Source organism: Leopardus geoffroyi, chromosome X (assembly GCF_018350155.1).
Source record: "Leopardus geoffroyi isolate Oge1 chromosome X, O.geoffroyi_Oge1_pat1.0, whole genome shotgun sequence".
Taxonomy (NCBI): domain Eukaryota; kingdom Metazoa; phylum Chordata; class Mammalia; order Carnivora; family Felidae; genus Leopardus; species Leopardus geoffroyi.
The window spans coordinates 115900118-115924771 of record NC_059343.1 but is presented as its reverse complement, the minus strand read 5'-3'; the positions used below and the strand labels follow the sequence as shown (position 1 = coordinate 115924771).

The window sequence follows — 24654 nt, the reverse complement described above, 5'->3', positions numbered from 1 at the left end:
TGGAGGAGAATTTAGGGAACACTTGGAGTTACGGCTTTTTGAAAAGCTGAGTTGAGATTTTCTTTTTGCTTTGTTCATTGTAAATTCTGTGTAGCAGACATAGATTTTGGAGAAAAGGTCATTGGGCTCTCTTCATTTGAGTTGCCATCAGGGAAGGCTTTCAGGCGAAAGTGACAGCTGAGAGATCTGAAGGGTGATTACAGGTTAAGATGGTCAAGGTCTCAGGTCTTGGAGAGGGGATAGTATTCCGTGTGGAGTGAAGCAGGGGCGGGGCCTGGGGCTCACCTAGAATGGAAGGAAGGCCAATGGGCTGTAACCGAGAAAACAAGGAGGAGAGGCTGGGGGCGCTACAAGGCTGGAGGAGCCGGAGGAAGAGACCTGACTGTGCCAGACCTTGCAGGTCAGAGTAAAGTTTTTAATTTTCGGTTTTAAGATCAGTGGGAAACTATGAAAGCAGGGGACTGGAGGAGTGATCTGATCAGGCTTGCGTTGTTGTGTGGTTGTGAATGTGGTCCTGGCCGGGTCAGCTCTCAGGACACTGCACGGCCATCATTCGTGGTACTTAGCTGATTTGTAGAAGTATTTGTTTCCTATCTGGTCTCCGTCACTACACTCCGAGCTCCTTGAAGGCAGAGACAGCGTCACGTTTTTATTCATCACTTTATCTGCAGTGTCTTGCATAGTAGGGACTCAGTAAACATTGGTTGAATGGATGCATCAGCCATATTAACAGCTTTGCCCCTTGACCTGCTATAAGGCAAGAGTATTAACTTTTTTTTTTATTTTATTGCGGTGAGGTTCACATAACAAAATTCGTAATTTTACGGTGAATGATTCGGTGGCATCTCATACATTCACATGTGACGCCACCAAATCCATCGTGTTCTGTAGCATTTTCATCATCTCAAAAGGAAACTTCATAACCATGTACGTAGTCACTCCCCAGTCTCCCTTCCTTCCAGCTCCTGACAACCACCAACTTGCTTTCTGTCTTTATGGCCTTACCAATTCTGAATATTTTATATACATGGAATCATGCAATATGTGACCTTTTGTTGTCTTCTCTTGCTTAGCATAATGTTTGGAAGGTTCATTCATGTTGTGTAGCACGTATCGGTACTTCATTCCTTTTTATGCCTGAATAATATTCCATTCTACGGATATACCATATTTTGTTTATCTGTTGATGGTATTTGAGTGGTTTCCGGTTTTTGGCTCCTGTAAATAAATCGTGTTGCTCTGAACATCAGCGTACACGTTTTTGTTTGAACACATGCTTTCAATTCTTTTGGGATGTAGACATAGGAGTAAAATTGCTGACTCATGATAATTCCTTGTTTAGCTTTTTTTTTTTTTTTTTTTTAAGTTTATTTATTTATAATCTTTACACCCAGCGTGGGGCTTAAACTCATGATCCTGAAATCAAGAGTCGTATGCTCTACTGACTGAGCCAGCCCGGTGCCCCCCTGCCCCCCTTTGTTTAGCCTTTTGATGAACCACCAAACTGTTTTCCACCTTTAAAATGCATGAGTGAACCTCCCCTTTATTTGCATTGACTATTTCATATTTTGGTACCTCGTCACATCGTTGCTCAGTATTATGAAAAGTTACAGTGAAGCTCAAAGGCACACTGGACTGAATTGGATTCTAAATCCATAAAATCAGTGTCCAGCATCATTCTAAGAAAGGCTTGGAACTATTAGGAGAACCCCCACCTTTTCCCGTTGCCCACATTTTTAGGATCGAAGATGAGGTCTAAAATCCCGACATCTAAAAAAATTTCTTCCTTCTGAACGTATGTGTTGCTTAGAAACTCTTCTCTTTGGGAGGTGTCTTTTGAGAGTTGCGCCGAGAATGATCAGGAAGCCCCATGCAGTCTTAACAGCAGAATGTTCTCATCACAGATAATTTTCTTTTGGTTTGACACATTTATCTTTCTGCCTTTTCCTTTCTGTTTCCCTTTATTCCTCTTCTTTAATTTTTTGAAGCGAACTGTGCCCAGCACCCAGGGAAGAAATGTACCTGCTTGCTTTTGGTCTCGGGCAGAGACTGTAGCAAATGTCGGGGAACCAAACAGGGACACAAGTAGGCCATCTTAGGATATTCAGATACCCTGTAAGATTATTCCTGCCCATCCACAGTCATCAGTCCACAGTCCACCCGTAATTGGCCTCCATTAATTAATAACGGTTGAAATCTGCAGGTGCACTTTCATTTCTGACCTTTGGGAATCATCTGTGTTCTGTCGGGTTCTGCCATTTTTTTCTACCCTTAACTAATGCTGTCATTGTTTTCTTTGTTAGTGTTTAAAAAGTTTTACATCATATTAGAGTTTACAGAGTAGAGTAAGAATAGACTTAGAAATGTATTAACACATTTGGATACACATATGCCCTTTATAATGTGAAGTAGAGTGAACTGCATTGTAGTCGGGAGAATTCTTTGTGCGCATTTAATTATCGAGTATTCGTCATGACTAATCTGCCGTGTTCCACTGGGCAACAAACACTTAATGCTATAACCACTGTGTTGTTCCATGATTTAGCTAAAAGTGTTTTTTCCTGTTCAAAGCTTGCCAGGTATTTTGAATGTTGGCTGTAAATTCTTATAATTGTTCTAAATACCCCCTGTGTGTGCTTTGGAAATATCTCATTGCTATTTTCAATCATGTACTTGAACAGAACCTGAAACTACTGCTTGTCCTGTTTGGTAAAAAACACACAAAAAATGTTTGGTCTGGGGGTGGTATGACCTTTAATGTTGAGTAGTGCTTGTTTTTGAGAAGTCAGAGATTCTGAATGTGTCTGCTCTAATATGAATTCTTTCCAGTGGATTTATATCTGGGTGTGTGTTTCATTTTATAGTAAAAACGCTTTGTAAAGGTAAAATTTGTAATTCTAAGTGGTTCGTTAATTTTTCTAATTGTGCTTCTGATGGTTAATCCTAACCTGTTCTAATTTGAAGTTGTTTACACCCTGGATGCCGGGACATGAAGTCCATCCTATTTTATCAGAAGAACAAACTGTCTCCCTTGGGTAACAGGCACATTTGAGGAGGAATACGTTTTTTTCACATGTAAAGGTTACCATTAAAGCAGGTGACACTGTGGTGCTTTAAATGGGCATCCTTAAAGCCCCCAAAAGCTAATGTACTTTTTAGCGTACCAAAGTTAGCACCCTTAGGACACACGAGTCTTTCCCTGGTCTTTGTGACTTTTCATGTTTCCTTTATTTTTCTCTCCTTTTCTACTTTGAAGCTCACGAATACATTTCATCCTGAATACATTATCTTCTCAAGTGTATTGGTTTGTAAATTACTCTTTATCCTCGAGCTGATAATCTCTTTCCCACCCTTGAACCATTTTTTTGGTTTGTTTTGGTCCATGCCGAAGCCAGGTGGCAAATGGTAACAACATCCAAAACCACATTTCATGTTTTATTGCTAGAAATCTGGCCCCAACTCCCGTGTGTCCTTGTAGATTATTTAGTCAAGCTCTCCTTGCGTTACCTGGGAAGAAACCGATTCTGGGACTTCCCCAAGACACACACAGACTAATCGGGGGAAGGCAATTAGAACCAAGATCTCCTGGTTTCTTGCCTCTCATAATTAAGCCTTAGAAGCAGAAGCACCCACTTGGGATCATAGCCAAACACTTAATTTTCCTTATCTATTTTTGGCATACTCGGAGAGAAATTGTCACAAATTTAATAGTTATCTCACCTCATACTCTTGAGTGCTTTGCCGATATTCCTGATTATGAAGAAGTAGGAAATAGAATAGCATTGCCCAGGAGGGAGGATTATACAAGCAGCCTTTGTCCTTCTCCGAGGAACCTCATTATTGTCCCACGTAATGCAGTTTGGGAAACGTAGCGTGATGTAGTCTCATAGTGTTCCCAGTCCATCTTACAGTGGCATTTCTAGTTGGCACCACCTGAAGGCATATTAAAGTTTCACAAATCCATTTTTATGGTACACAAGTAATAATCCACACAAATAACACAATGAAGCCATAAAGCCATATTTATTTGATGTGGTCTTCTTTCTTCCATACATACACTGAAAGTTTACATTATGTTTCAAACATATTGCTAATTTCTAGTCTTTTAAGCATGTTTTAGGAATAATTACAGGTCACCCGTTAAATTTATAGCAGCGCCCAGATCCAAAGCTTTCGGGGGGAGAGAAGGGAGATTTCGAGACCATATCAGTAGTGTCAGTGCAGTCCCCCAGTGACCATGTGCTCTGCCACAGAGGGAGGGGTGATTTGCTAATTGTACATCCATGGGGTCAGATCAACAGTTCCAAAGGACGAATGGCTTCTGTTATTGACAACAGCCTCCAGGGGCCTCCTCGAGTGCCCTCACTTGTGGTCCGAGTGCCACCTGCCCTCCTCCCTGACCAACTGTAGTCCTCTTTGTGCAGACGAAGGAACAGTGTTTTCAGCACCGAGCACCGTCTGCTAATGGGCCATAATTCACCGTGCCGCACTGTGGAGGGGTGACATCAGAATTGCCTGGGCCCCTGCTGTAGAGCCAGAAGCCTTCTTGCTATAAATAACACATCTACACCCGAATTACATTGAAGCCGTTGCCTGGTTGTGTGCTAACCACGGTTCCAGCACAGAGCCCGATGTGAGCCTCGAACTCACGAACTGCGAAATCGTGACCTCTGAGCCGAGGTCGGACGCTGAACTGACTGAGCCACCCAGGCTCCCCTAAGACACTGTAATTTGAGCCAAGAAGTTGCCGCGAGACCATGGTTGAAAGGAAGGCTCGAAATACTTCAGTGAAGAAGTGGCTACCTTCTGCGAGTCTTGAGTCACAGCTCAGAGCCCGCTCCCCCCCCCCCCCCCCCCGTTATTTTCTTGGTTGTTCAGCTCAGCCATCCTCCATAATGGAATTTTGGGTTTTACCTGCCTCTTTTGTTGGGTATGTTAAAACAACAGGTATAGCCTGGATGTGCTGTTTAATTACATTTACAACCTGGCCTTTTTTTTTTTTTTTTTTTTTTTTCTTTCTTTCTAGCTAGTTTGCTTTCTGTATGATATTTAACAATACCAGAGGGAAAAATGCATTCACTGGTTTCACTGGACATACTCCAGCATATATTTGAACTGTTAGACCTTTCCAGGAAACTTATTCTCACTTTAAAAAATAATGGTGCTATCATTGAAATGGGAGATAAAACCCTGTTCAGGACTTCAGGTACCTTTTTTACAATATATTTTTTTGCTCCAGCCAGGGTTTATTTTCTCTCTCCTTACACTGTAATGAGAATTCTTCTCTGGTGACCTAGAAAGTGATATTTGGATGAGAATTTGTCTCTTCTAGGTAGTGATAATTGGTAAAGGCATTTTTCTCCCTAATATCCATCCAGGGGTTCTTTTCCTTGCCATTGTTAGGTGTTAGGTATTACTGTTTGCTGCTGAGATAAAACTTCCTTACCTGTGAGATCTCTAAAACGTGAAGAAAATCTTCCAGCCTTGAGGGGCTTCTCCACAAAAACCATCTGCTAAGGCCATATATATATTTGCGTACACATTTCTGAAGCATTTCCGTCTCTCATGGTAGGGTATCCTAGAGAATATCTGCATTGTATCTCTTCCTCTTATACTGTTTACCTGCCTAGAACCCAAAGTTCAATGGACCTTTTGTCAAAAGTTTGGTTTTTAATTCCACTTCTTGTCTTGGTCGGTCTGTCGTACGCATGGGTTAGAAAAGAACTCTGCAAGATGAGAAAAATACTGTGTGGTGCAAGGGACTCATATTTTTAAAGGATACTTTAAAGGCAAAAGCTCCAGAGGCAAATCAAGTGTTGGGAGAAGAGTAACAAGAAGATGTCCAATGGTGTGAAACAGAGGCCACGCCACCAGAACGCTGCTTCAGAGTCTTAAGGAACAAAGCAATCTCCTAGAACTTGCTTGGCCGCCTCCCATGGAGGTACAGAAACTTGCAAGCCACAGTTGGCTGTCTTCCCAAACTCTGGGAAACTTTACAAGGATCACAGGGGGTGGGTACGAGTTGCTTGATAATCTGCAGCGTTTTCTCTGGGACTTAGCTGCCATTGTGCTAGCAGATTGTCGCGTGTCACAATGCAGATGGTCCCATCTTTCCCTCCTGCCTCTGAGGTTTGTGATCTATATTTTTACTCTGATCTCTTTACAGCCAGGTCGGGCTTAGCAAGATGATCAGCCAGCCTCACCGTTCCTATCCGTAGAAGTCCTACACCTCTTTATTTAGAGTTTGTAGGTTTAAGTGTTTGGAATGCAAGGTCATGTGTAGATATGGATAGTGAAAGTGAAAAGTAGGGGCACCTGGGTGGCTCAGTCGGTTGAGCGTCTGACTTGGGCTCAGGTGTGATCTCACGGCTCTGTGAGTTCGAGCCCCGCATCGGGCTCTGTGCTGATGGCTCGGAGCCTGGAGCCTGCTTCGGATTCTGTGTCTCCCTCTCTCTCTGCCCCTAACCCACTCGCATTCTGTCTCTGTCTCTCTCAAAAATAAATAAACATTAAAAAAAACAAAATTTTTTTTAGAAAAGGAGCTTCTCAGGCCTTACCGACCTGTGTGCTCAGTTCATCTCTCGTTAAGTTTGTGTGCATATTGTCAGGCCCTAGTGTAAGAGAAAGTCTGTCAACAAGGAAAGTGGAGTTGCTGATCCCCAGCCAGAACTTTAAGAACCTCATTGACTCTCTGTAAATGGAAGAATCTGAATCATGAAGAAAATTCTGTTAGAATCCTGAGTCACTAAATGCTTACGGCATTTTGATCTATCAATTATTAGCCATCCTGTAAGGCAGCTGGATTTCATCTTTAGAGCCGCATTTCTGTAGCCCTGAGGTCCTTGAAGTGAGGGCATGGTGGGAAGGGGGACCAGATGGAGAACACTTAGAATTGATTGCCCCTGATGAAATTAAACTGCTCAGTGGATCACATTTGGATAATCAAAGTCTAACTCTTGAGATTCCCAACAAGGCTTTTTATGGAGGTCCTGAGTATTGTGGTTGCTGATTGAGGTTTTTGTTTTTGTGGGGTTTAATACCCATTTCCTATATAGCACATTCTATTCACTTAAGTGTGCCGCCATCAGGTAATGCCTAACTAGAGACCATCTTTGTGACTAGGGATGTGCTGTAAATATTCAGTTGTCTTTTGGTCAGGTATTTGAGAGTTTGGGTTGATATGACCATAATTAAGCTTTAACGGCAAGAAGACATGTCTTGTCTTGGTCTGGCTTCACTACCTTTGGCAAAGGAGGGAGACAGCTTAATCACTTAAGAAGATGCAGTGAAAGCAAAATCTGAAAAGTGTGATTTTCAGGCTCCTTTTAGAGTTATGACTATAAATTACACATCAAGATTATTCTTCTTGGCTTGTTATAATGGAGTGGGCTTGGAAACCTCAGCAACGTGACCACTGAATACATTGTAGCAATTTTAACCCAGAGGCTTAATACGCTGGAAATGTTCCCTGGCAGCGTGGTGACCCCATCCCGGCATCTCCCCCCCTCCAGCCCTAGAACAGAAACACTGACTTTTAGGAGCATTTTAATAGATGCCTGAAATGTTGCTGAAACGCTAGTTCGTTCTTTCAATTTTGAGTTCATTTGGCCTTTTTAAGACTGATTATGCCGTTCAAAAATACTAGTGCTTCAGAAAGGAAAATAGCTTTGGGGCCGGGGTGCCGAGAACAGTTTTAAATCATTGCCAGGTTTTCAGAATTTTAATAATTCGTTTTGGTTCATTTGTGCGCAGCTACTTAACATTCGCTTTAGTAACTCACAAAGAGCAGTCTGATGACCAATAAAAATAATGGTGTAATTGCAAGGGACGATCTAAATAATTGATGGGAGATTAACCACATGCCAAATAAGTATTGAAGGAGAATCTCATTTTGTGTGCAGCTTAAAGTGATTGGAGGGGGGGCACTATTTGAAGGTTATTTGTATTTTTACCCTCTGGAAAGCAAATTGTTTAAATTATTATAATTACTTTAAAAACGTTGGGGCGCCTGGGTGGCTCAGTTGGTTAAGCATCCATCCGACTTTAGCTCAGGTCGAGATCTCAGGGTCGCTGGTTCCAGCCCCGCCCTGCCTGGGACACAGAGCTTGCTTCAGATCCTCTGGCCCCGCCCATCCACCTCCCCCTACCCCTGTCCCCGCCCCCAATCGCCCCCAATCACGCCTGTTGGCAAGTGCATACTCACTCTCAAAAATAAATAAACTTTTTTTTTTTCATGTAGGGCTATGGCTGGTGTACTAAAAACTTGTAGACTCTTAGTTAAGAGCGATCACTGATTCAAAGAGAAAGAGTCTGTAGCAGTTTTCACAGGCACGGGCTGCAAATTAGAGTTGCCACCTAGGGAGCTTCCCGAAAAATTAAATATTAAATAAAAGACCCAGGCATCGGTGTTGCGTTTAAAGCCAACGTGTGGCCAGAATTAAGAACCACTGATCTGTGACTTCGTGAAAAATTTTAAGCCTGCAAACACCTGGAAAGGCTGGGGACATGAGCTGTTTTAGATTCTGTGCCAGGTTTTATAGTGACAGTCTTGTATCGAGGTCTCTATTTTCTTTCAGTTCTTATTGAGTAACTGGTCTAGAGGCAATCAAGAAACAGATTATACTTTCAACAGCTTTCTATGTTTTATGACTAGCAAAGGAATGGATTTTAGGATGATACTAGTTGAATAACAGTGTCATTTAACTCTGATTTTTATTGAGACACTATGTTTTGGTATAAATTACTTACCTTTGTTTTTCCCTGTAATATTCAGTTCATTCTATGGAGGTATAAATCAAGGGTACAAAAGGGTGGCGCTTTTATCTTGAGGAAAAAAATGGAATTGCTTTCTCTATTAGCCCATGTATTATAGATGCGCTTTTTAATATTTTTCCTTACTTTTTATTGTAGTGTATGATGTGTCATTAGAATAGAATCCGTGCCAGCACATTTCAGTTTTTTAAAATGCCATTTCTAAGGACATTTGGATGGGAAGCACTTCAACACAGGATGGACTGTTAATGAATTAAAATTCATCATGAGGTGGCGGGAATCATATCCTCCTACTCCACACTACATCGTGTGCCATCCCAAAGGGAGATTTTTTTTTTTTTTTTTTAAATGATTCCTACTTGGAGTTTCTCTGCCCTCGCTAAGGCACCTACCTTATTCACAGTCACAGGAACTAAAACCACTACATTGGCAGCAAGCGGAAAATTACAGTGAATTTACACGAGTTCGGCGCTGCCATTTTTATGCAAACTAAACAGCATTATAAGCTAGAGCAAATTCCACCAGAAATTGCAGGTTCTTCAGATTTGAGGGTGAAGCAGGCCTGGAAAAGTCGTCTATTTCAGCTCCAGCCCCAGTCCCAGGCAGCTGCAAACCCAAACCTGCCGGGGCTGAGGAGACTTTGCCCTTTTTTAAAAAACCCTCAGTAGACGTTATACAACTCCTCTCGGGCCCCGTTTTCATCATCTAACGATGATCACTGCCAGGACCCTCCCTCCCGCGCCCTCCCAAACCTACACAGCAATTTCCATCCATTTTCTCCCAACTTCATAGACATAGAAGTCACGTAGGCCTTATTTGAAAGTGATCAGAGAGAGAATGCATGGGGAAAGCTCTTAGTAAAACCGAAAATGCCCCTCACATGTAGGGAATTCATAAAAATATGACGGACCTCAGAAATTGTGTTAGGCTTGTCCCTGCCTTTTGTTCTCTGGAATGCTATTAACTGCCAGAGAAGAAAGGTGAAGACCATTCAGAAGTGGGGAAGTACTAGTTTATTTTTGTTTTACGTTAATAAGTGGCCACTGTTAACCAAGGGGAACAATGTATGTTGGCAGTGCAGGAGACATCCTGCTTCACTGACCCTCTGCCTTTCCTTTTTCCTCTTCCTCCTTTCCCATTGGTAGAATGGTCTGACAACTGGCATAAAAGGTAACTCTTCCTTATTTACTCTACCGTGGTGTCTTGGTTGCATGAAAAACTAACCAACCAGACAAATATTAAAGGTCGTAAATTGCAGTGTGTATATGTACTTGACAATTTCTGTAATTCAAATAAATCTGTACATTATAAGGTTCGGGTCTGTTGTAGAGACTGAGCGAAGACTAACTTACAATGGAAGGTGAGGGTAAGGGTGAATCAGAATGAACTAGACTTTAGCAAGGTGTACTCGCTCTTTTTTTTTTTTTTTTTAATGTTTATTCATTTTTTGACAGAGAGCGAGCACAAGTTGGGGAAGGGCAGAGAGAGAGAGAGAGGGAGACACAGAATCTGAAACAGGCTCCAGGCTCTGAGCTGTCAGCACAGAGCCTGACGCGGGGCTCGAACTCACGAAGGGTGAGATCATGGTGAGATCATGACCTGAGCCACCCAGGCGCCCTGCGGTGTACTCCCTTTCTGTTTACAATTTGCAAAATGGATATTATGGAAAATTTAGTGCTCTTATCAGTAGGCTGTGTCAGACCCTGTATATTACAGTTGCAAACAAAGAAGTCAGTCCCTGAATCAAAATGTATATAGCTCCCATTCTGATAAAGGTATTGTTTACCGTCTTCCAGGAACTGTTGGGTCTTATAATGCCCTGTCTTTGGGCAAGTGGGTAAGTGGCTATGCTGCCTAGCACGGATACTGACTGACTTTTTCCAGATTGCCATGGGTAGAGATTCTGTTAGCCCATGCCAGGGTAGATTTCCAGAAGTTGCCCTTTTTATATACAGTTTAAATCTCTCCTACTTCAATTTATCCCAATACTTTTTGATTGATTCCCTACAGAGTTTGAAAGCAGTATCCCACTAAATAATTATTTAATAAGCTGAAATGAAAATAATGAGTCAAGAGGTCTTATTTATACTTTGGGGTGATTTTTACTTTAAAAAAATTTTTTTAGTGTTTATTTTTGAGAGAGAGAGAGAGACAGAGCATGAGCAGGGGAGGGACACAGAGACAGAATCTAAAGCAGACTCTAGGCCCTGAGCTGTCAGCACAGAGCCCAATGCGTGGCTCGATCCCATGAACCGCGAGATCATGACCTGAGCTGAAGTGAGATGCTTAGCCGACTGAGCCACATAGGGGCCCCGATTTTTACTTTTTTAATTGAGAAAAATAATAATTTTCCCTATAATATCAATATAAGATACAAAAATTCAGATCGAAATGCATCCTTTGGGTGACATTTGGAGAACTTTGCAAGCTCTAAGTAATCTTGCTTTAAAATGATTATTTTGGGGTCAAGGATAGGAAGGGGAATCTTTGTGCCTACCTACTTTGAGTGCTGGGTGTTGTATTATGTAAGTGACGAATCACTAAATTATGCTCTTGAAACCAGTATTACACTTTATGTTAACTAACTAGAATGTAAATAAAAATTTGAGACAAAAAATATAATGGAAATACATACGTGGATATTGGTTCCTGTCTTTTTTTTGACTTAAATATATGGTTGTCTCAAACACGATAATATAGTACCATCAAAGGAGACTGTCCCCAATTTGTATAAGAAAATGTATTACCCTGATTTAAGATAAGAAGCCAGTAGCGGCCTGGCAGTTCGACTGGGGAGCGGTGGGGGCTGCTGGAAAAGATGGTACTGGAGGGCGTGGCCCACATCGCGAAGGCATCGTGCAGGTGCAGCTTCCGGCATATCGAAAGTGGCTCCCTGGCCTCGAGAACATTACCAGGATCACCCAGCTCACAGTTGCAGTTTTTGCCTTTCCTTGGTGTACTTTCACCACTTGGCTACGTTGCAATTGGTCCATTCCTCCCGGAGGATAAAAACGACGGAAGGATAGCTTGATTAATCTTAAAATACAAAAGGAAAATCCCAAAGTGGTGAATGAAATAAACATTGAAGATTTGTGTCCTACTAAAGCAGCTTACCATAGGCGATGGCGTTCTAAACCTTTCCTGCCTGTGATGGTTCACACAAGAAACACAATGAAGTGACAGGAGGTAACGTGGGTCCGCTGATACTGAAGAAGAAAGAAGTATGAGGAATGAATTAGGATTGGATTCAGTTGTGCGCTGTTGTAAAGTCTTCTAACAGTAATATTTTTTTCATTCTTTGTACATAGAAGATCTTTGAAATGGTGGTCTTAATCATTGCTCTTGGTTGAGTATTTCTGCCAATTTATCTTGTGCTTCTGTTCGATACTTTGTATATTCAAACAGTCATTTATATAGAAATTAAATTGTACAATCCTTTCGTTCTTACTTCAGCGTACCTTCCTAAATAAAACCACCACTCTTGGTTTTAATTAACTGAGAAAAATCTAAGTTTTTGGCAATGGGTCCAAAGCGATTCCTTTGAATATCAATATTTTTAATAGCATCTATCCGTGAAATTTTTCTCCCTACACTGTTAGATGTATTCTTTTTCAGTCCTCTTCTGTTTTGACCATTTGAAGTGATTTTTCCTCTTTGACCTTCCACACTCCTTTCTTTTCCAATCAATAAGAAAAACATTGTTCTGAAGAATTACTTGAGTTTGCAAAGAGATAAACGCTTTGCTTTATAAAGATTGTGTCTGAGAACTAGGAATATCCCAATTTCAAAAAAGACATGAACTAGATATAGAAAGTTCCAAAAAGGAACCGTTATGTACCTTACAAAAGATTTGTTTACTTTACAGAAGGCCTGTGTGTGTGTGTGTTCCCGGGTGTGTTTTGTACGTGTATCTTCTTCAACTCTTTGACTCAGTGACGTGGGATGGGGTGGCAAGAATACTTATACTAAACTCATGAGCTGCTGCATTTGAAGGTCAGTTAAAAGTAAACATACAAAATGATAAATCGTTCAGTGTTCAAAACAGTATACATTTTTCTCTTTATAACAGTGTAAGCCAATAAAACCTGAAATGCAAAAGGTTTGCAAAATAAACTTCCTGGAGAATCTTTAAAAAAAAAAAAAAAAAAAAACAACAACAACAGAGTAAAGCCTCAGTGAAATAAAAGGGTGAGGTAAAATGGAGCTCAACCTTAGAACTTCTAGATTCAGCAAATCTACTTCTAAAAAACGTAGAAGCGGCATTAGAGACATATCGTGTGAAATGGGACTTTTTGACGGTAGGCTCTGAGAAATCACAAAGGATGTCTTTCCTGTAAAGCCAAAGAGGTAACAACTTCTCTTTGTAGAAGTCGTTGGTCATCATTTAAGACAGCCCTTCTGTTTCTCTATACTTACAAGTAATTATTTTGTGTTTAGAAGTGATTTGCCCTCTGCTTTGGACTCTCGGATACGAAATTGACAAGATTGCCCTCAGTCATTGTATGATAAATATTCCCAGTCTGACCTGTTCTAAGTGAGTGCGTTGCTTTGATGGTGATGGTTGAGATTCTATGGAAGAAAGAAAAATGGCAGGAAAAATACTGTTTCTCTGGAATTTAGAAAAATTTAAACATTTTCGAATTGCCGTGTTGGCCTCAGAACTGCTGTCTCAAGCAGCACTCGTACTAATCTTCACTAAGTCAGCGACTAAGCCTAGTGGACTTTGAGTAGCCTAACAAGGTTTTTTCCCCTCTTTAGTACTTGGTCTCTCTAGATTGTAATGAAGCATGCCTAGGCAAGAATTCTGAGCTCTACAGAAGCGTGGAGAAATGTGATAAGAAACTGACTTTTCCCCCCCTTTCTCTTGGTCAGTGTGCTGGAGAAGAGAAAAGAGTTGGTACACGCACAGTGTTTGTTGGCAATCATCCAGTTTCAGAAACAGAAGCTTACATTGCACAGAGATTTTGTGATAATAGAATAGTCTCATCTAAGGTAAGTTGTTTTTTTAATTCAATAGATATATATAGTGATTCATATAGTGAGCCAGATCATGCACTTACTTATGCCTCCAAGGAAGCCGGTGTATGTATTTATATATGCATACGTGGATGTGCACTTAAACACCGTCTAGCAACCACCCAAAGGCTGGTTTTGTTTGGGGTTTTTTTAAAGCATCATTTTGTCTTGTTACAGCTGACATATTATTCACTAGCCTTCCATTATTATTCATAGTGCCTGTTGATTCTGCATATTAAAACTTTAAGCCTTAAAGGGTGCTAAAAGTGGGAATTATTTACTTGCCCAAAGCTTCCTGAATTGCTCTTAAAGTGGATGGAAGAGGCTATAAATAATTTACGTTCTTTTGGAGGGTGCTATCCTGGAATGACATTTATATCTCTCTGTTCCACTGCCAAGCTCCTCGAGTACGCTCCTGGGTCCTAAAGGGTATGTTCTGCTCAGCACATTGCTGGAACAGTTAAGAGTTCAATCACTGTAGCTATGTCACCATTTGAATAATCATCTTCCTTCAGCATCGTGTAGTGCTAAGAGCAGTGACCTGCAAGTCTTAAAGACATGTTTAAATTCTGGCCTGACCATTTACTAGCTGTGTGACCTTGGCCAAATTAATCTCTTGAGTCTAAATGTCCTCATCCATGAAATGGAGCTAATGCTCCATATGTGAAAGCCCCCTTTATACTTCCTAGTACGCAGTTGTCCTCATTCTACTAATATTAGTTCGCTAATCTTGACCTTGGGAACCAGGTTAGGTACTAGGTGCTAGATGGCAGATAATTGATAGATTCACAGTTAAGAATCTTCCCTACTTCTTTGTGTAGCCTGGCAAGGCAGTTCTAAAACGTTAGTGACAATTGGATCGCTGCAAGTTTGCAAACACCTAGGACCTGAAACAAAATTTTGCCCTTTCTTTAAAAAGGTAACATTTAGGGGCGCCTGGGTGGCTCAGTCAGTTGAGCTCAGGTCATGATCTCGCAGTTCGTGGGTTCGAGCTCCACGTGGGGCTTCTGCGCTGACCGAACAGAGCCTGCTTGGGACATCCTCTGTTTCCCTCTCTTTCTGCTCCTTCCTTGCTCACGCACACGTGCTCGCTCTCTCTTTCTCAAAAATGGATAAACGTTTAAAAAAAATGAACATTTAGTTTTCAATTACACGTGATTTTTCTTTACGTGGTGATGCAGTACAGATTATGCTTTTTTTTTTTTTTTTTAAGTTTACATATTTATTTTGAGGCGGAGAGAGGGAGAGAGAGAAGCCCAAGGAGGCTCCACGCCATCAGCCCAGAGCCCGACACGGGGCTCAAACTCATGAACCGTGAGATCATGCATGACCTGAGCTGTGAGCAAGAGACACTTAACCGACGGCCACCCAGGCGCCGCCATAGTATTATACTTAGATTATACTTACATAGGGGATTAACATGTAAAATGTGTACAGAATGAGTGAAAACTGTGTTGGCCTAATGAGCCTGTATCTACTAGCCTACAGAACATTCTGAGTATATTTGGATGAAATGTCTTTCCTGTTCATCTTTAACCTTATGGCAGAAAATTTATCCTCAGCCAGAAGTTTTCATACCTGTGCAGGATAGGGAACAGTCCTTTGACTGAAAATTGTATCTCACCCTGTAGTATCCAAGATAACAGTAGTAGTCCTTTGACTCAGACTCCTAGGCTTCTAAAACTGAAAGATCCTGAGAGATTATCTGTTCACCTTGCTGACTTTACAGACGAAGAAAACAAATGCAGAGAAATTAAGTTAGTGCCATGGTCACCAAGCAGAGTTAGGAGAAAGGCAGGAGCAGACCTGCTTTGTAAGGACTGGTCGCTCTGAGTGAAGAGCCCTTTTCACATCATTGTACCACGGGGGCTCCTTTCTCGGTTTTCTCTCTTATTGTTTTGTTTTTTTTTTTTATAAATTTTTTTTTAATGTTTATATTTATTTTTGAGACAGAGAGAGACAGAGTATGAGCGGGGAGGGGCAGAGAGAGAGGGAGACACAGAATCCAAAACAGGCTCTGGGCTCTAGGCTCTGAGCTGTCAGCACAGAGCCGGACGCGCGGGGCTCGACCTCGCCAACTGCGAGATCATCACCTGAGCCAAAGTTGGACACTCGACCGACTGAGCCACCCAGGTGCCCCATCTATTTTTTCTCTCTTATTATGCATCAAGTAAAATATGAAATAGTTTCTAGGAAATTATTTTTCATAGTGTTTAATGTGGAAGATGCTAATGTAACACACTGATGGTAAAGTCACCTTCATGAAACGAGCGATAACCATTTTGTTGTAGTATACTTGTGATTTCACATTCTAAAAGAACTATAAGACTCCCATCTAATTGTCAAATCTTTTTGTATTTACTATAATATTTTTCATATTTTATCTAGCTTCAGTTTTGCCAGTTGGCAAAACAAAGTATTAGGATTTTTTTTTTTTTAAATTTTTAACGTTTGTTTATTTTTGAAACAGAGAGACAGATAGTAGGGGAGGGTCACAGAGAGAGGGAGACACAGAATCCAAGCAGGCTCCAGGCTCGGAGCTGTCAGCACAGAGCCCGACATGGGGCTCGAACTCACGAACCACAGGATCATGACCTGAGCCGAAGTCAGACGCTTAACCGACTGAGCCACCCAGGCACCCCAGGATATTTTTTTTAAATAGTCAAGAGCTCATGGGGCAAATAAAGATGGTTTCTGAACAGGTTTGCATATATATATCTCTGTAGTGTACATATGTATTAGAAATCAGAGTAAAGAAGTGAACATTTCCGCATTGAAACACAACCCAGCTCTCTTTTCTCTGTAAATATTACGTGTTTACAATCTTTCTAGATTGCTGATCATTATAACTGATGTGTTTTTTTTATAAAAGCTCCAGAGCAGAAAAAGAGGAGTTGACAGTATACTAACTTCAGAAAAAGAATGACATCTTTTTTTTTATCATTTTATTCATTCATTCATTCATTTTTAATTGACATCCAAGTTAGTTAGCATACAGTGCAGTAATGATTTCAGGAGTAGATTCCAGTGATTCATCCCCTACGTATAACACCCAGTGCTCATCCCAACAAGTGTCCTCCTTAATGTCCCTTACCCATTTAGCCCATCCCCCCACCCACAGCCCCTCCAGGAGCCCTCAGTTTGTTCTCCATATTTATGAGTCTCTTCTGTTTTGTCCCCCTCTCTGTTTGGATATGATTTTTGCTTCCCTTCCCTTATGTTCATCTGTTTTGTATCTTAAATTTCACATATGAGTGAGGTCACATGATACTTGTCTTCTGACTGACTTGTTTCGCTTAGTATAATACCCTCTAGGGGCGCCTGGGTGGCTCAGTCGGTTGAGTGTCCGACTTCGGCTCAGGTCACGATCTCACGGTCCGTGAGTTCGAGCCCCGCGTCAGGCTCTGGGCTGATGGCTCAGAGCCTGGAGCCTGCTTCCGATTCTGTGTCTCCCTCTCTCTCTGCCCCTCCCCCGTTCATGCTCTGTCTCTCTCTGTCCCAAAAATAAATAAACGTTAAAAAAAAAATTTAAAAAAAAAAAAAAATACCCTCTAGTTCCATCCATGTTGTTGCAAACGGCAAGATTTCATTCTTTTTCAATCAGAAAGGTTTAGAAGATTAAGATTTCATTCTTAATACAATGAATAATTGTAAGAGAATAGCTTACAGTCTAGTGGTGAAGAACTTCGCCCTTATAGACAGAAGGCCTGGGTTTGAAGTTAAAGTAAGTCATCGAACTTTTCTGTGTCTCAGTTTTCTTATCTATTAAATGGAGATATTAACAGTAGTTACCACAGAGTATTGTGGTGAGGATGAAAGGAATCCACAGAAAGCCCTTAAGCCCCGCGCTTGGCCTGTAGTAACTCAGTAACTCAGTCTCCATAACTCAGACTCAGTAGATGGTAGCTGGTATTGTTATTCATGTTTCTGTGATTAGTATTACTGCATTCCTGAGAAGTACTAGTGATTTCCTCACTCTCACGGGTTTTGCTTGTGTGGAGTGCTCTCTCTTTAAAAGAGGCCTTTCGGTCCATTCTGGAGAGAATACTATTTTCACAATGTGAACTTTTCCTTCTTCACGTGCCTTTTGGCTGCTTATATGTTTCACCAGAATCTTTTAGTTGAAGAAATGTACAATTTGTAGAATACATTACCTGCCTTCCAGCTTTGTAGCAAGCGTTGATTTCCTTCTTGAACCTTTCGGTAATGAAAATAACTTTGTCTTACTGGGTGCTTTTTGTTTGTTTACAAATGACATCAGTAATGTCAGTGTAACACTGGGAATAAGTCTTATTAATGCAGGAACACTGAAGAGAAACTTTGACCTGCTTTAAATTTTTTACTAATAAAGTTAGTGTTCCTTTCTTCTTCGGGGAACACAATACTTTTCTTTAGAAAAACCTGTTCTCTGCAGCCTTCCTACTTGATTTTAATACAATCAGCAAGAACCTTTGGGAATCACCAGAATTTTGTAGCTGGGACGAAATTTGGAAATCCCCTTCTGTAGCAAAAGGAGCATTGATTGCCTCCTGCTAGGATCTTTAGAATCTTTAGTTTTCACTGTATTTTTCCATCATACTTTTTTTTTTCCTTTAAAAACCCTGAGCTTTGATCTTGGAGGCACTTCAGTGGGTTAAGAATCAGTGAGCTCGGGGTGCCTGGATGGCTTAGTTGGTTAAGTGTCAGACTCTTGGTTTTGGCTCAGGTCACGATCTCACGGTTTTGGGAGTTCGAGCCCCGCGTCGGGCTCTATGCTGGCAGTGTGGAGCTTGCTTGGAATTCTCTCTCTCTCTCTCTCTCTCTCTCTCTCTCTCTCTCTGCCCCTCCCCCACTCGCACTGCCTCTGTCTCTCTCAAAAATTAAAAAATATAAAAAAATCAGTGAGCTCTTTATAGGCTAAATGGGTGATGGGCATTAAGGAGGGCGCTTATTGGGATGAGCACTGGGTGTCAAACGTAGGTGATGAATCACTGGGTTCTACTCCCGAAACCAAACCTATACTGTATGTTAACGAACTTGAATTTAAATAAATACATTTTTTTTAAAAAAAGAAAGAAAGAAAAAAAAGAATCAGTGAGCTCCACGTAACTCTTTGAAGGCATGCCCAAGGTTAAATTTAGAACTCCTGTGTGAAAGACTCTTGGATTAAAGTTTCAAGCCTAAAATTACACTAGCATTCTCCCTTATTTTAAAACTCAGAATCAGTAGAATTTATTAGACATCTCTTTGAATCTTTTCAGACTCCCTGGACAGTGCCTTTTTAGCTAAAGTTATCAAATCCTGGGGCACCTGGGTGGCTCAGTCGGTGAAGCGTCCAACTTCGGCTCAGGTCATGATCTCACAGTCCGTGAGTTTGAGCCCGGCATCAGGCTCTGTGCTGACAGCTCAGAGCCTGGAGCCTGCTTCAGATTCTGTGTCTCCCTCTCTCTCTATTCCTCCCCTGCTTGCACTCTGTCTCTCTCTCTCTCTCTCTCTCAAAAATGAAGATTAAAAAAATTTTTTTAAAGAAAAAACAGAGTTTCTATGCTCTCAATACCGTTTTAAAAATAAACAATGAGGGGCGCCTGGGTGGCTTAGTTAAGTGTCTGACTTCAGCTCAGGTCATGATCTTACGGTTCATGGGTTCAAGCCCTACGTCAGGCTTTGTGCTGACCGTGCACAGCCTGTTTGGGATTATCTCTCCCCCCCTCCCCTCCCCTCCCCCATTTGCGCGCGTGTGCGCGCTCTCTCTCTCTCTCTCTTTCTCTCAGAGTGAATAAATAAACCAAAAAATTAAATAAATAAAGTGAAAGCCCTCTTTGCCTCAGGGTTATGTGTATACCTCAGCTGTCATGGAGGTGGGAGGTACTGATAGGGACAGAATTACTTTGCTGACAATGGTCCAGACTCCAGTCGTTAGCTGAGCCAGAGCAATTAATTTGTTCATTCATTCATTCATTCATTCAGCTAATGTATTTAGTGTCTACCTTGTGTCTGTAGGTGTCGGGGGAAAAAGTAATAAAAAGACAAATGAACAGCCTGTCCTTATAGAACTCATTGCCTACTGAGGGAGAAACTTTAATAATAAATGCACGCATATATACTTATTCATTGTAACGAGTTTTTATCGAGGAAGTATAGGATGATATGAGAGCACCTAACGAGGAGCCTAATGTAGATCAGGTCGGGGAAGGCTGAGGTTGGAGACCAGATGGCCCAGTTGTAACGCTCAAAGTGAAAACGTCACTTCTCCTGTATGCCTCTAAGTGTATGCTTCTTTGTATGTGTGAGGTTTGGGTTTTAAATGTGCTTTCAAAGTGTCTTGATAATCTGACTCCTATGAGTCATTATTAGGGTTTTTCAAGTTTCCTTTCTAATCATACTCTTTTTATTTTTACTCCCATACAGTATACACTTTGGAACTTCCTCCCAAAGAATCTGTTTGAACAGTTTAGAAGAATTGCAAATTTCTATTTTCTCATCATTTTCCTTGTACAGGTAAGAGCTCCTCTCTTAGAAACTTAATCACGTCAAACAGATTCTCAATCCATTTGTAATTTTCAAATGTCCCGTGACCAAAAGATGTTTCAGGGCTTGTTTTAATAAGATATTTTAGGGGCTCCTGGGTGGCTCCGTCTGTTAAGCATCTGACTCTCGATGTCAGTGCAGGTCATGGGATCGAGCCCCACGTCAGGTGTTGTGCCTGCTTGGGATTCTTTCTCTCTACCTCTCTCTCTGCCCCTCCCCCACTCACGCTCTCTGACTCTCAAATAAATAAATAAATTTAAAACTAAGACTTTTTAAAATGCTAATATTACATTTCAAGATTTATATGATTTTATATATTTCTAAAGTAGCATTTTTACTTAGAAAACCTGTTAAAAAAAAAAAAAGAAAGAAAACCTGTTGAGAATTTGTTACTTTCTTTAAAAGCTTTCATTGATTTCCTATCTTTGTTCATCCTAGAAGGACATATATTGTGTGCCGTTAATTTCAGTGCCATATACCAAAATCAAAAATGTTCAAATTAATAGTTTTACTTTGTTGAGCACCAGCTTCAGCTTAATTGAAAGTTTATCCTTTTTTCTTTGTGATTATCAGGTTTGCTCTTCCTCATTCATTTACTTTTAAGTATGAAAGCCTGGCAGACTTGATCTTCTCTGTGTTCCTGCTAATGTTTTATGTTTAAAATTTTAGACCTCTTACGTTGCATTCTCCATCTTTAAGTCTATGAGCTATCAAAAGTTTTCCCTCGCCAAGTTTACCCCCAGGAAATTTTATTACAGTAAGGGGATTTTTTTTTCCTCATTTCATTTTTCAAACGAAGCAGAAACATCCCAATGAAATCGCTCAAATGCCTTGTTAATGGAAAATGCTTCTGTTTATCCACTTTGAGGCTTTGAGTAAATGGTACTGTAATTTAATTTAGCTCTGCTACTTAAAACTAATCTGGGTTATGCTATGGGAAAGAGCTAATTTCAGCCTTAAATGATGGGGCATTTGAAAAGGAGCTCCTTTAGATCCACAGTAAGATATCTTACAGGACAGCATGAAATCGACGGCAGAAAAAGCTTGAAGAATCCTTCTACGTGGTACACAGCACAGTTCTGTTGGATTCGGTGGATGAGTACCAAGCACCTACCGTGCGCCTCGCAGTGATTCTAGCAAATAGATGCAAATCAAGATAGGACTTTTCTATCCTTAAGGAATTTTCGGTACAGCCAAGAAGACAGTCCTGTATTCCTCTAATTTAATGCAGTACAAGTCATAAAAGTAGCCTGGGCAACATCTTACAGGGATACGGTGGAAGTTAATATGTCTTTCTGACCAAAAGGAGCTTAAGAAGGCTTCAGTGCGTGGATGATATCTGAACTAAGCCTTGAAAGACCAGAGCGAGTTTACCTGGTGAAGAATGCCAGACTGGTATCTCAGGGTGGGCCTGAGGGCACAGAGCCACATGAAAGCCTATGGCTCTGACTCAGGGTATGTGGCAGAGACAAGCCCGTGGTGGGGATCAGAGATGAGATTGGGGGGGCAGATTAGGGATGGTGGGGGGCAGAATGAACGCCTGGTCCTCTGTCCCTCAGATCTAGTTGGCTTTCAGTATTCCTTTGTTTTGGTGAATGACGACAGCATCTACCCAGCCATGTTAACCAGAAACTTGGAAGATCTCTTTAATCGCCCCTGACAAGAAATTCCTCGTTAACCCCTAAATATCTCTGGAGGTTCGTTCCACGTGGACCTTCGGCCACCCTTATCCAGGCCAACATCTTTTACTTGGATTATGGCAGCAGCCTGCTAAGTGCATTCCCTGCCTTCTCTCCTGTTCCTTTCCATTCCGCTTGCCTCAAATGAGGGAGAATGATCTCTCCAAACTGTACTTCTGTTCATGCGACCTCTCCTTGCCTAAAAGCTTCCGTTATTTCCCAGTGTGGGGTAAAGCATGAACTCTAGCCTAGAGGGCCTCGCTTGGTCTTGCCTCTGTCTCCCTCTGCAGCGGCCATCTCACACCACACTCTTGCCGCTGGCTTCCTTACACTCCCTCCAACCACGGAGACTTTGCATATGCTGTTCACTGTGCCTGAAAGCCCGTCCTTCATCTAGTTCATTTCCGCTTACTCTTTAGGTCTCAGCGTCTCGCTTGTTTCAACGTCTGGTTTTCCTGTCAGCTGCCACCTTTAGGAGGGCAGGGACTGTGCTCTATCTTATTAAAAGCGACATCTGTAGAGCGTAGCCCCTTAGAGCCCAGGGGCTGAAAGAAGGGTGCTCAGCAAATGGATGGTGAATGATTGGTTGTATTTCATTGAAGGAGTTAATCCAAGCTGGACTGAAAGCGAAGCCTGAATTTAGAACTGTTATCTTCAACTAACTGCTGTGCGGATTGCTTTTGTTTTGATGAGCGTTAATACTCACCCTGCTGCCGGAATGTGTCTTGTCTGTACTTTTTGCCTGAAATGGATGCAGCAGGTACGTCCCGCGTGCACGCAAATGGCCTGTTTTCATTTCACGTCCAACTGAATTTCTTTCCCTAGGTCACGGTAGACACTCCCACGAGCCCCGTTACCAGTGGACTTCCGCTTTTCTTTGTTATAACTGTTACAGCCATCAAGCAGGTAAATTTCTCACTCACAATTACGCGTGCATTTCACTCCTGTCTGGTGTGCATTTTCTTGTCAAAGTTCCTTTTTCGTATTTATATGGAGTGGGCAGTATCCTTGATGGATTCAGTTTATATTCGGCCCCTGTCGAAACCATGAAAATGACTGGAAGGTACGTCTTTAATTTCGTTTGCCCATTTGCTCCTGAGTATTCGTGTGGGGGGTTGTAACCCGAAAAGAAAGTCGGGAGAAGGTACAGCTCAGTCAGGAAATGAGAGGCGAATTTTTCCAGTGTGGTATATCTTTATCCGAAAAATTCCCATTCTAGTGAATTTTTTGCTGTCGTCGCCTAAAGCAGAGAACTCGGTAACACAAATGTTTTATATGTGTTATGTTCCCCGATGCTGCCGAAGTGGGTGGTGGGAGAGGAGACTTTTATTCTTGTTTGTCATCAAAGCCGACGATTGCCATGGTTTCTGATGCTGATGTCTTTGAAGTATTTTGAGCATTTTGTACGACTGTCCCTTTGAAAACTTCCACATGAAATTGAAAGTGGAAATGGGAAACTGGAGGTGAAGAGTGGGGTGGCAGTGTTTATCAGGCCCTGGGACAGTCCGTAGGACCTGGCTAATTGCAAACATACTTTTAGACAGTACTTATCAAAGAGCTCTAAAACTTACCCTAAAGAACTTCAGAAATGAAGGTCTGCTTAATGGTATTTGGAACAAGGTTACCGGTCCTCTTAGGGGTTATCTGGTCTTCTATCTTCCCTACCAGGAACTGCAAGAATATTTTATCAAGTGTTTGGTTGCTAAATAAAGACATTTGGAATGTTCTTTCCCTTAGGCTGTTAGGATTATTTTCTTTAACATCACAGAATTGCCAGTTCCAAGAATAGCTTGCATGGTTTACAAAAGCTCTTACTGATTCATTTTACTCCCTATACTAGTTCATGTTAGGGCCTTTCTTTCCTCACTGACATCACAGAAGGTACCATCGGAAGTGATAGCCTAGCATTGTCATAAAGAGGGACAGAATAGGAATGAATATAGCGCTGGGAAAAAAAGGGAAGGCGATCAAGAGATTTTTTTTTTTCAAGCAGTTATATTTGAAAAGGTACAGACATTATTATAAAGAAAAAAAGGAGAAGAGGTCATGCTCAAACAAATGCACATCCTCTTTCCTTAGTTCTTTTGGCTTAAATTTACTTCATACAAAAACCCAACGAAAAATGAGCCATTAGACCTTTCCCTGATTACCTTTAACTCTAAAAGATGAACACCAATTTATAGTTTACTTTACCACCAAGTCAGTGGAGAAGTTTAACTGTTGAAGTCCAAACCTTATCATAGATTCTCTGCCAAAATAATCCGATCTTGCCTTTTCTATTCTCTATCCCTGGGAAAGAATTCTATTTCCTCAGAGATGGTCGCTCCCGATAGTCTACTGTAGAGGAATATATTGAAGTGATTAGGTCTGTAAGAAAATAAAACCCAGGGGGAAAAAAATTGTCAAATTAAAAAGTAAGGAAATTGGGGCACCTGGGTGGCTCAGTCGGTTAAGTGTCCGGTTTTGGCTCAGGTCATGATCTCACAGTCGTGAGATCGAGCCCCGTGTCAGGCTCCATTATGAGCGTGGAGCTGGCTTGGGATTCTCTCTCTCCCTCCCTCTCTGTCCGCCCCCCCCCCCCCACCAAATAAATAAACATTTTTTAGAAAAGGTAGAGAAATTAGCACTAACTTGAATAAGAGTAGAATCAGAAGAATAAGTCATAGTCCTTCACATATTA

The 24654-nt window shown here is 41.4% G+C and overlaps 1 protein-coding gene and 1 pseudogene across 17 annotated transcripts in view; both read left to right on the top strand.

Moving 5' to 3' along the window:
• ATP11C (ATPase phospholipid transporting 11C) overlaps positions 1 to 24654 on the top strand; it is a 174350-nt gene that overhangs the window by 67597 nt on the left and 82099 nt on the right. For all 17 annotated transcript variants that reach the window (XR_006711006.1, XM_045472230.1, XM_045472223.1 and 14 more), the window contains 3 exons: positions 13645 to 13764; positions 20176 to 20265; positions 22800 to 22880. Coding sequence is in view for 16 of the 17 variants with exons in the window: in XM_045472230.1 (XP_045328186.1) it covers positions 13645 to 13764; positions 20176 to 20265; positions 22800 to 22880 (291 nt within the window). In the remaining variant the exon portion in view is untranslated. The remainder of the gene's footprint in view (positions 1 to 13644; positions 13765 to 20175; positions 20266 to 22799; positions 22881 to 24654) is intronic.
• LOC123595186 lies at positions 10126 to 13624 on the top strand (annotated as a pseudogene).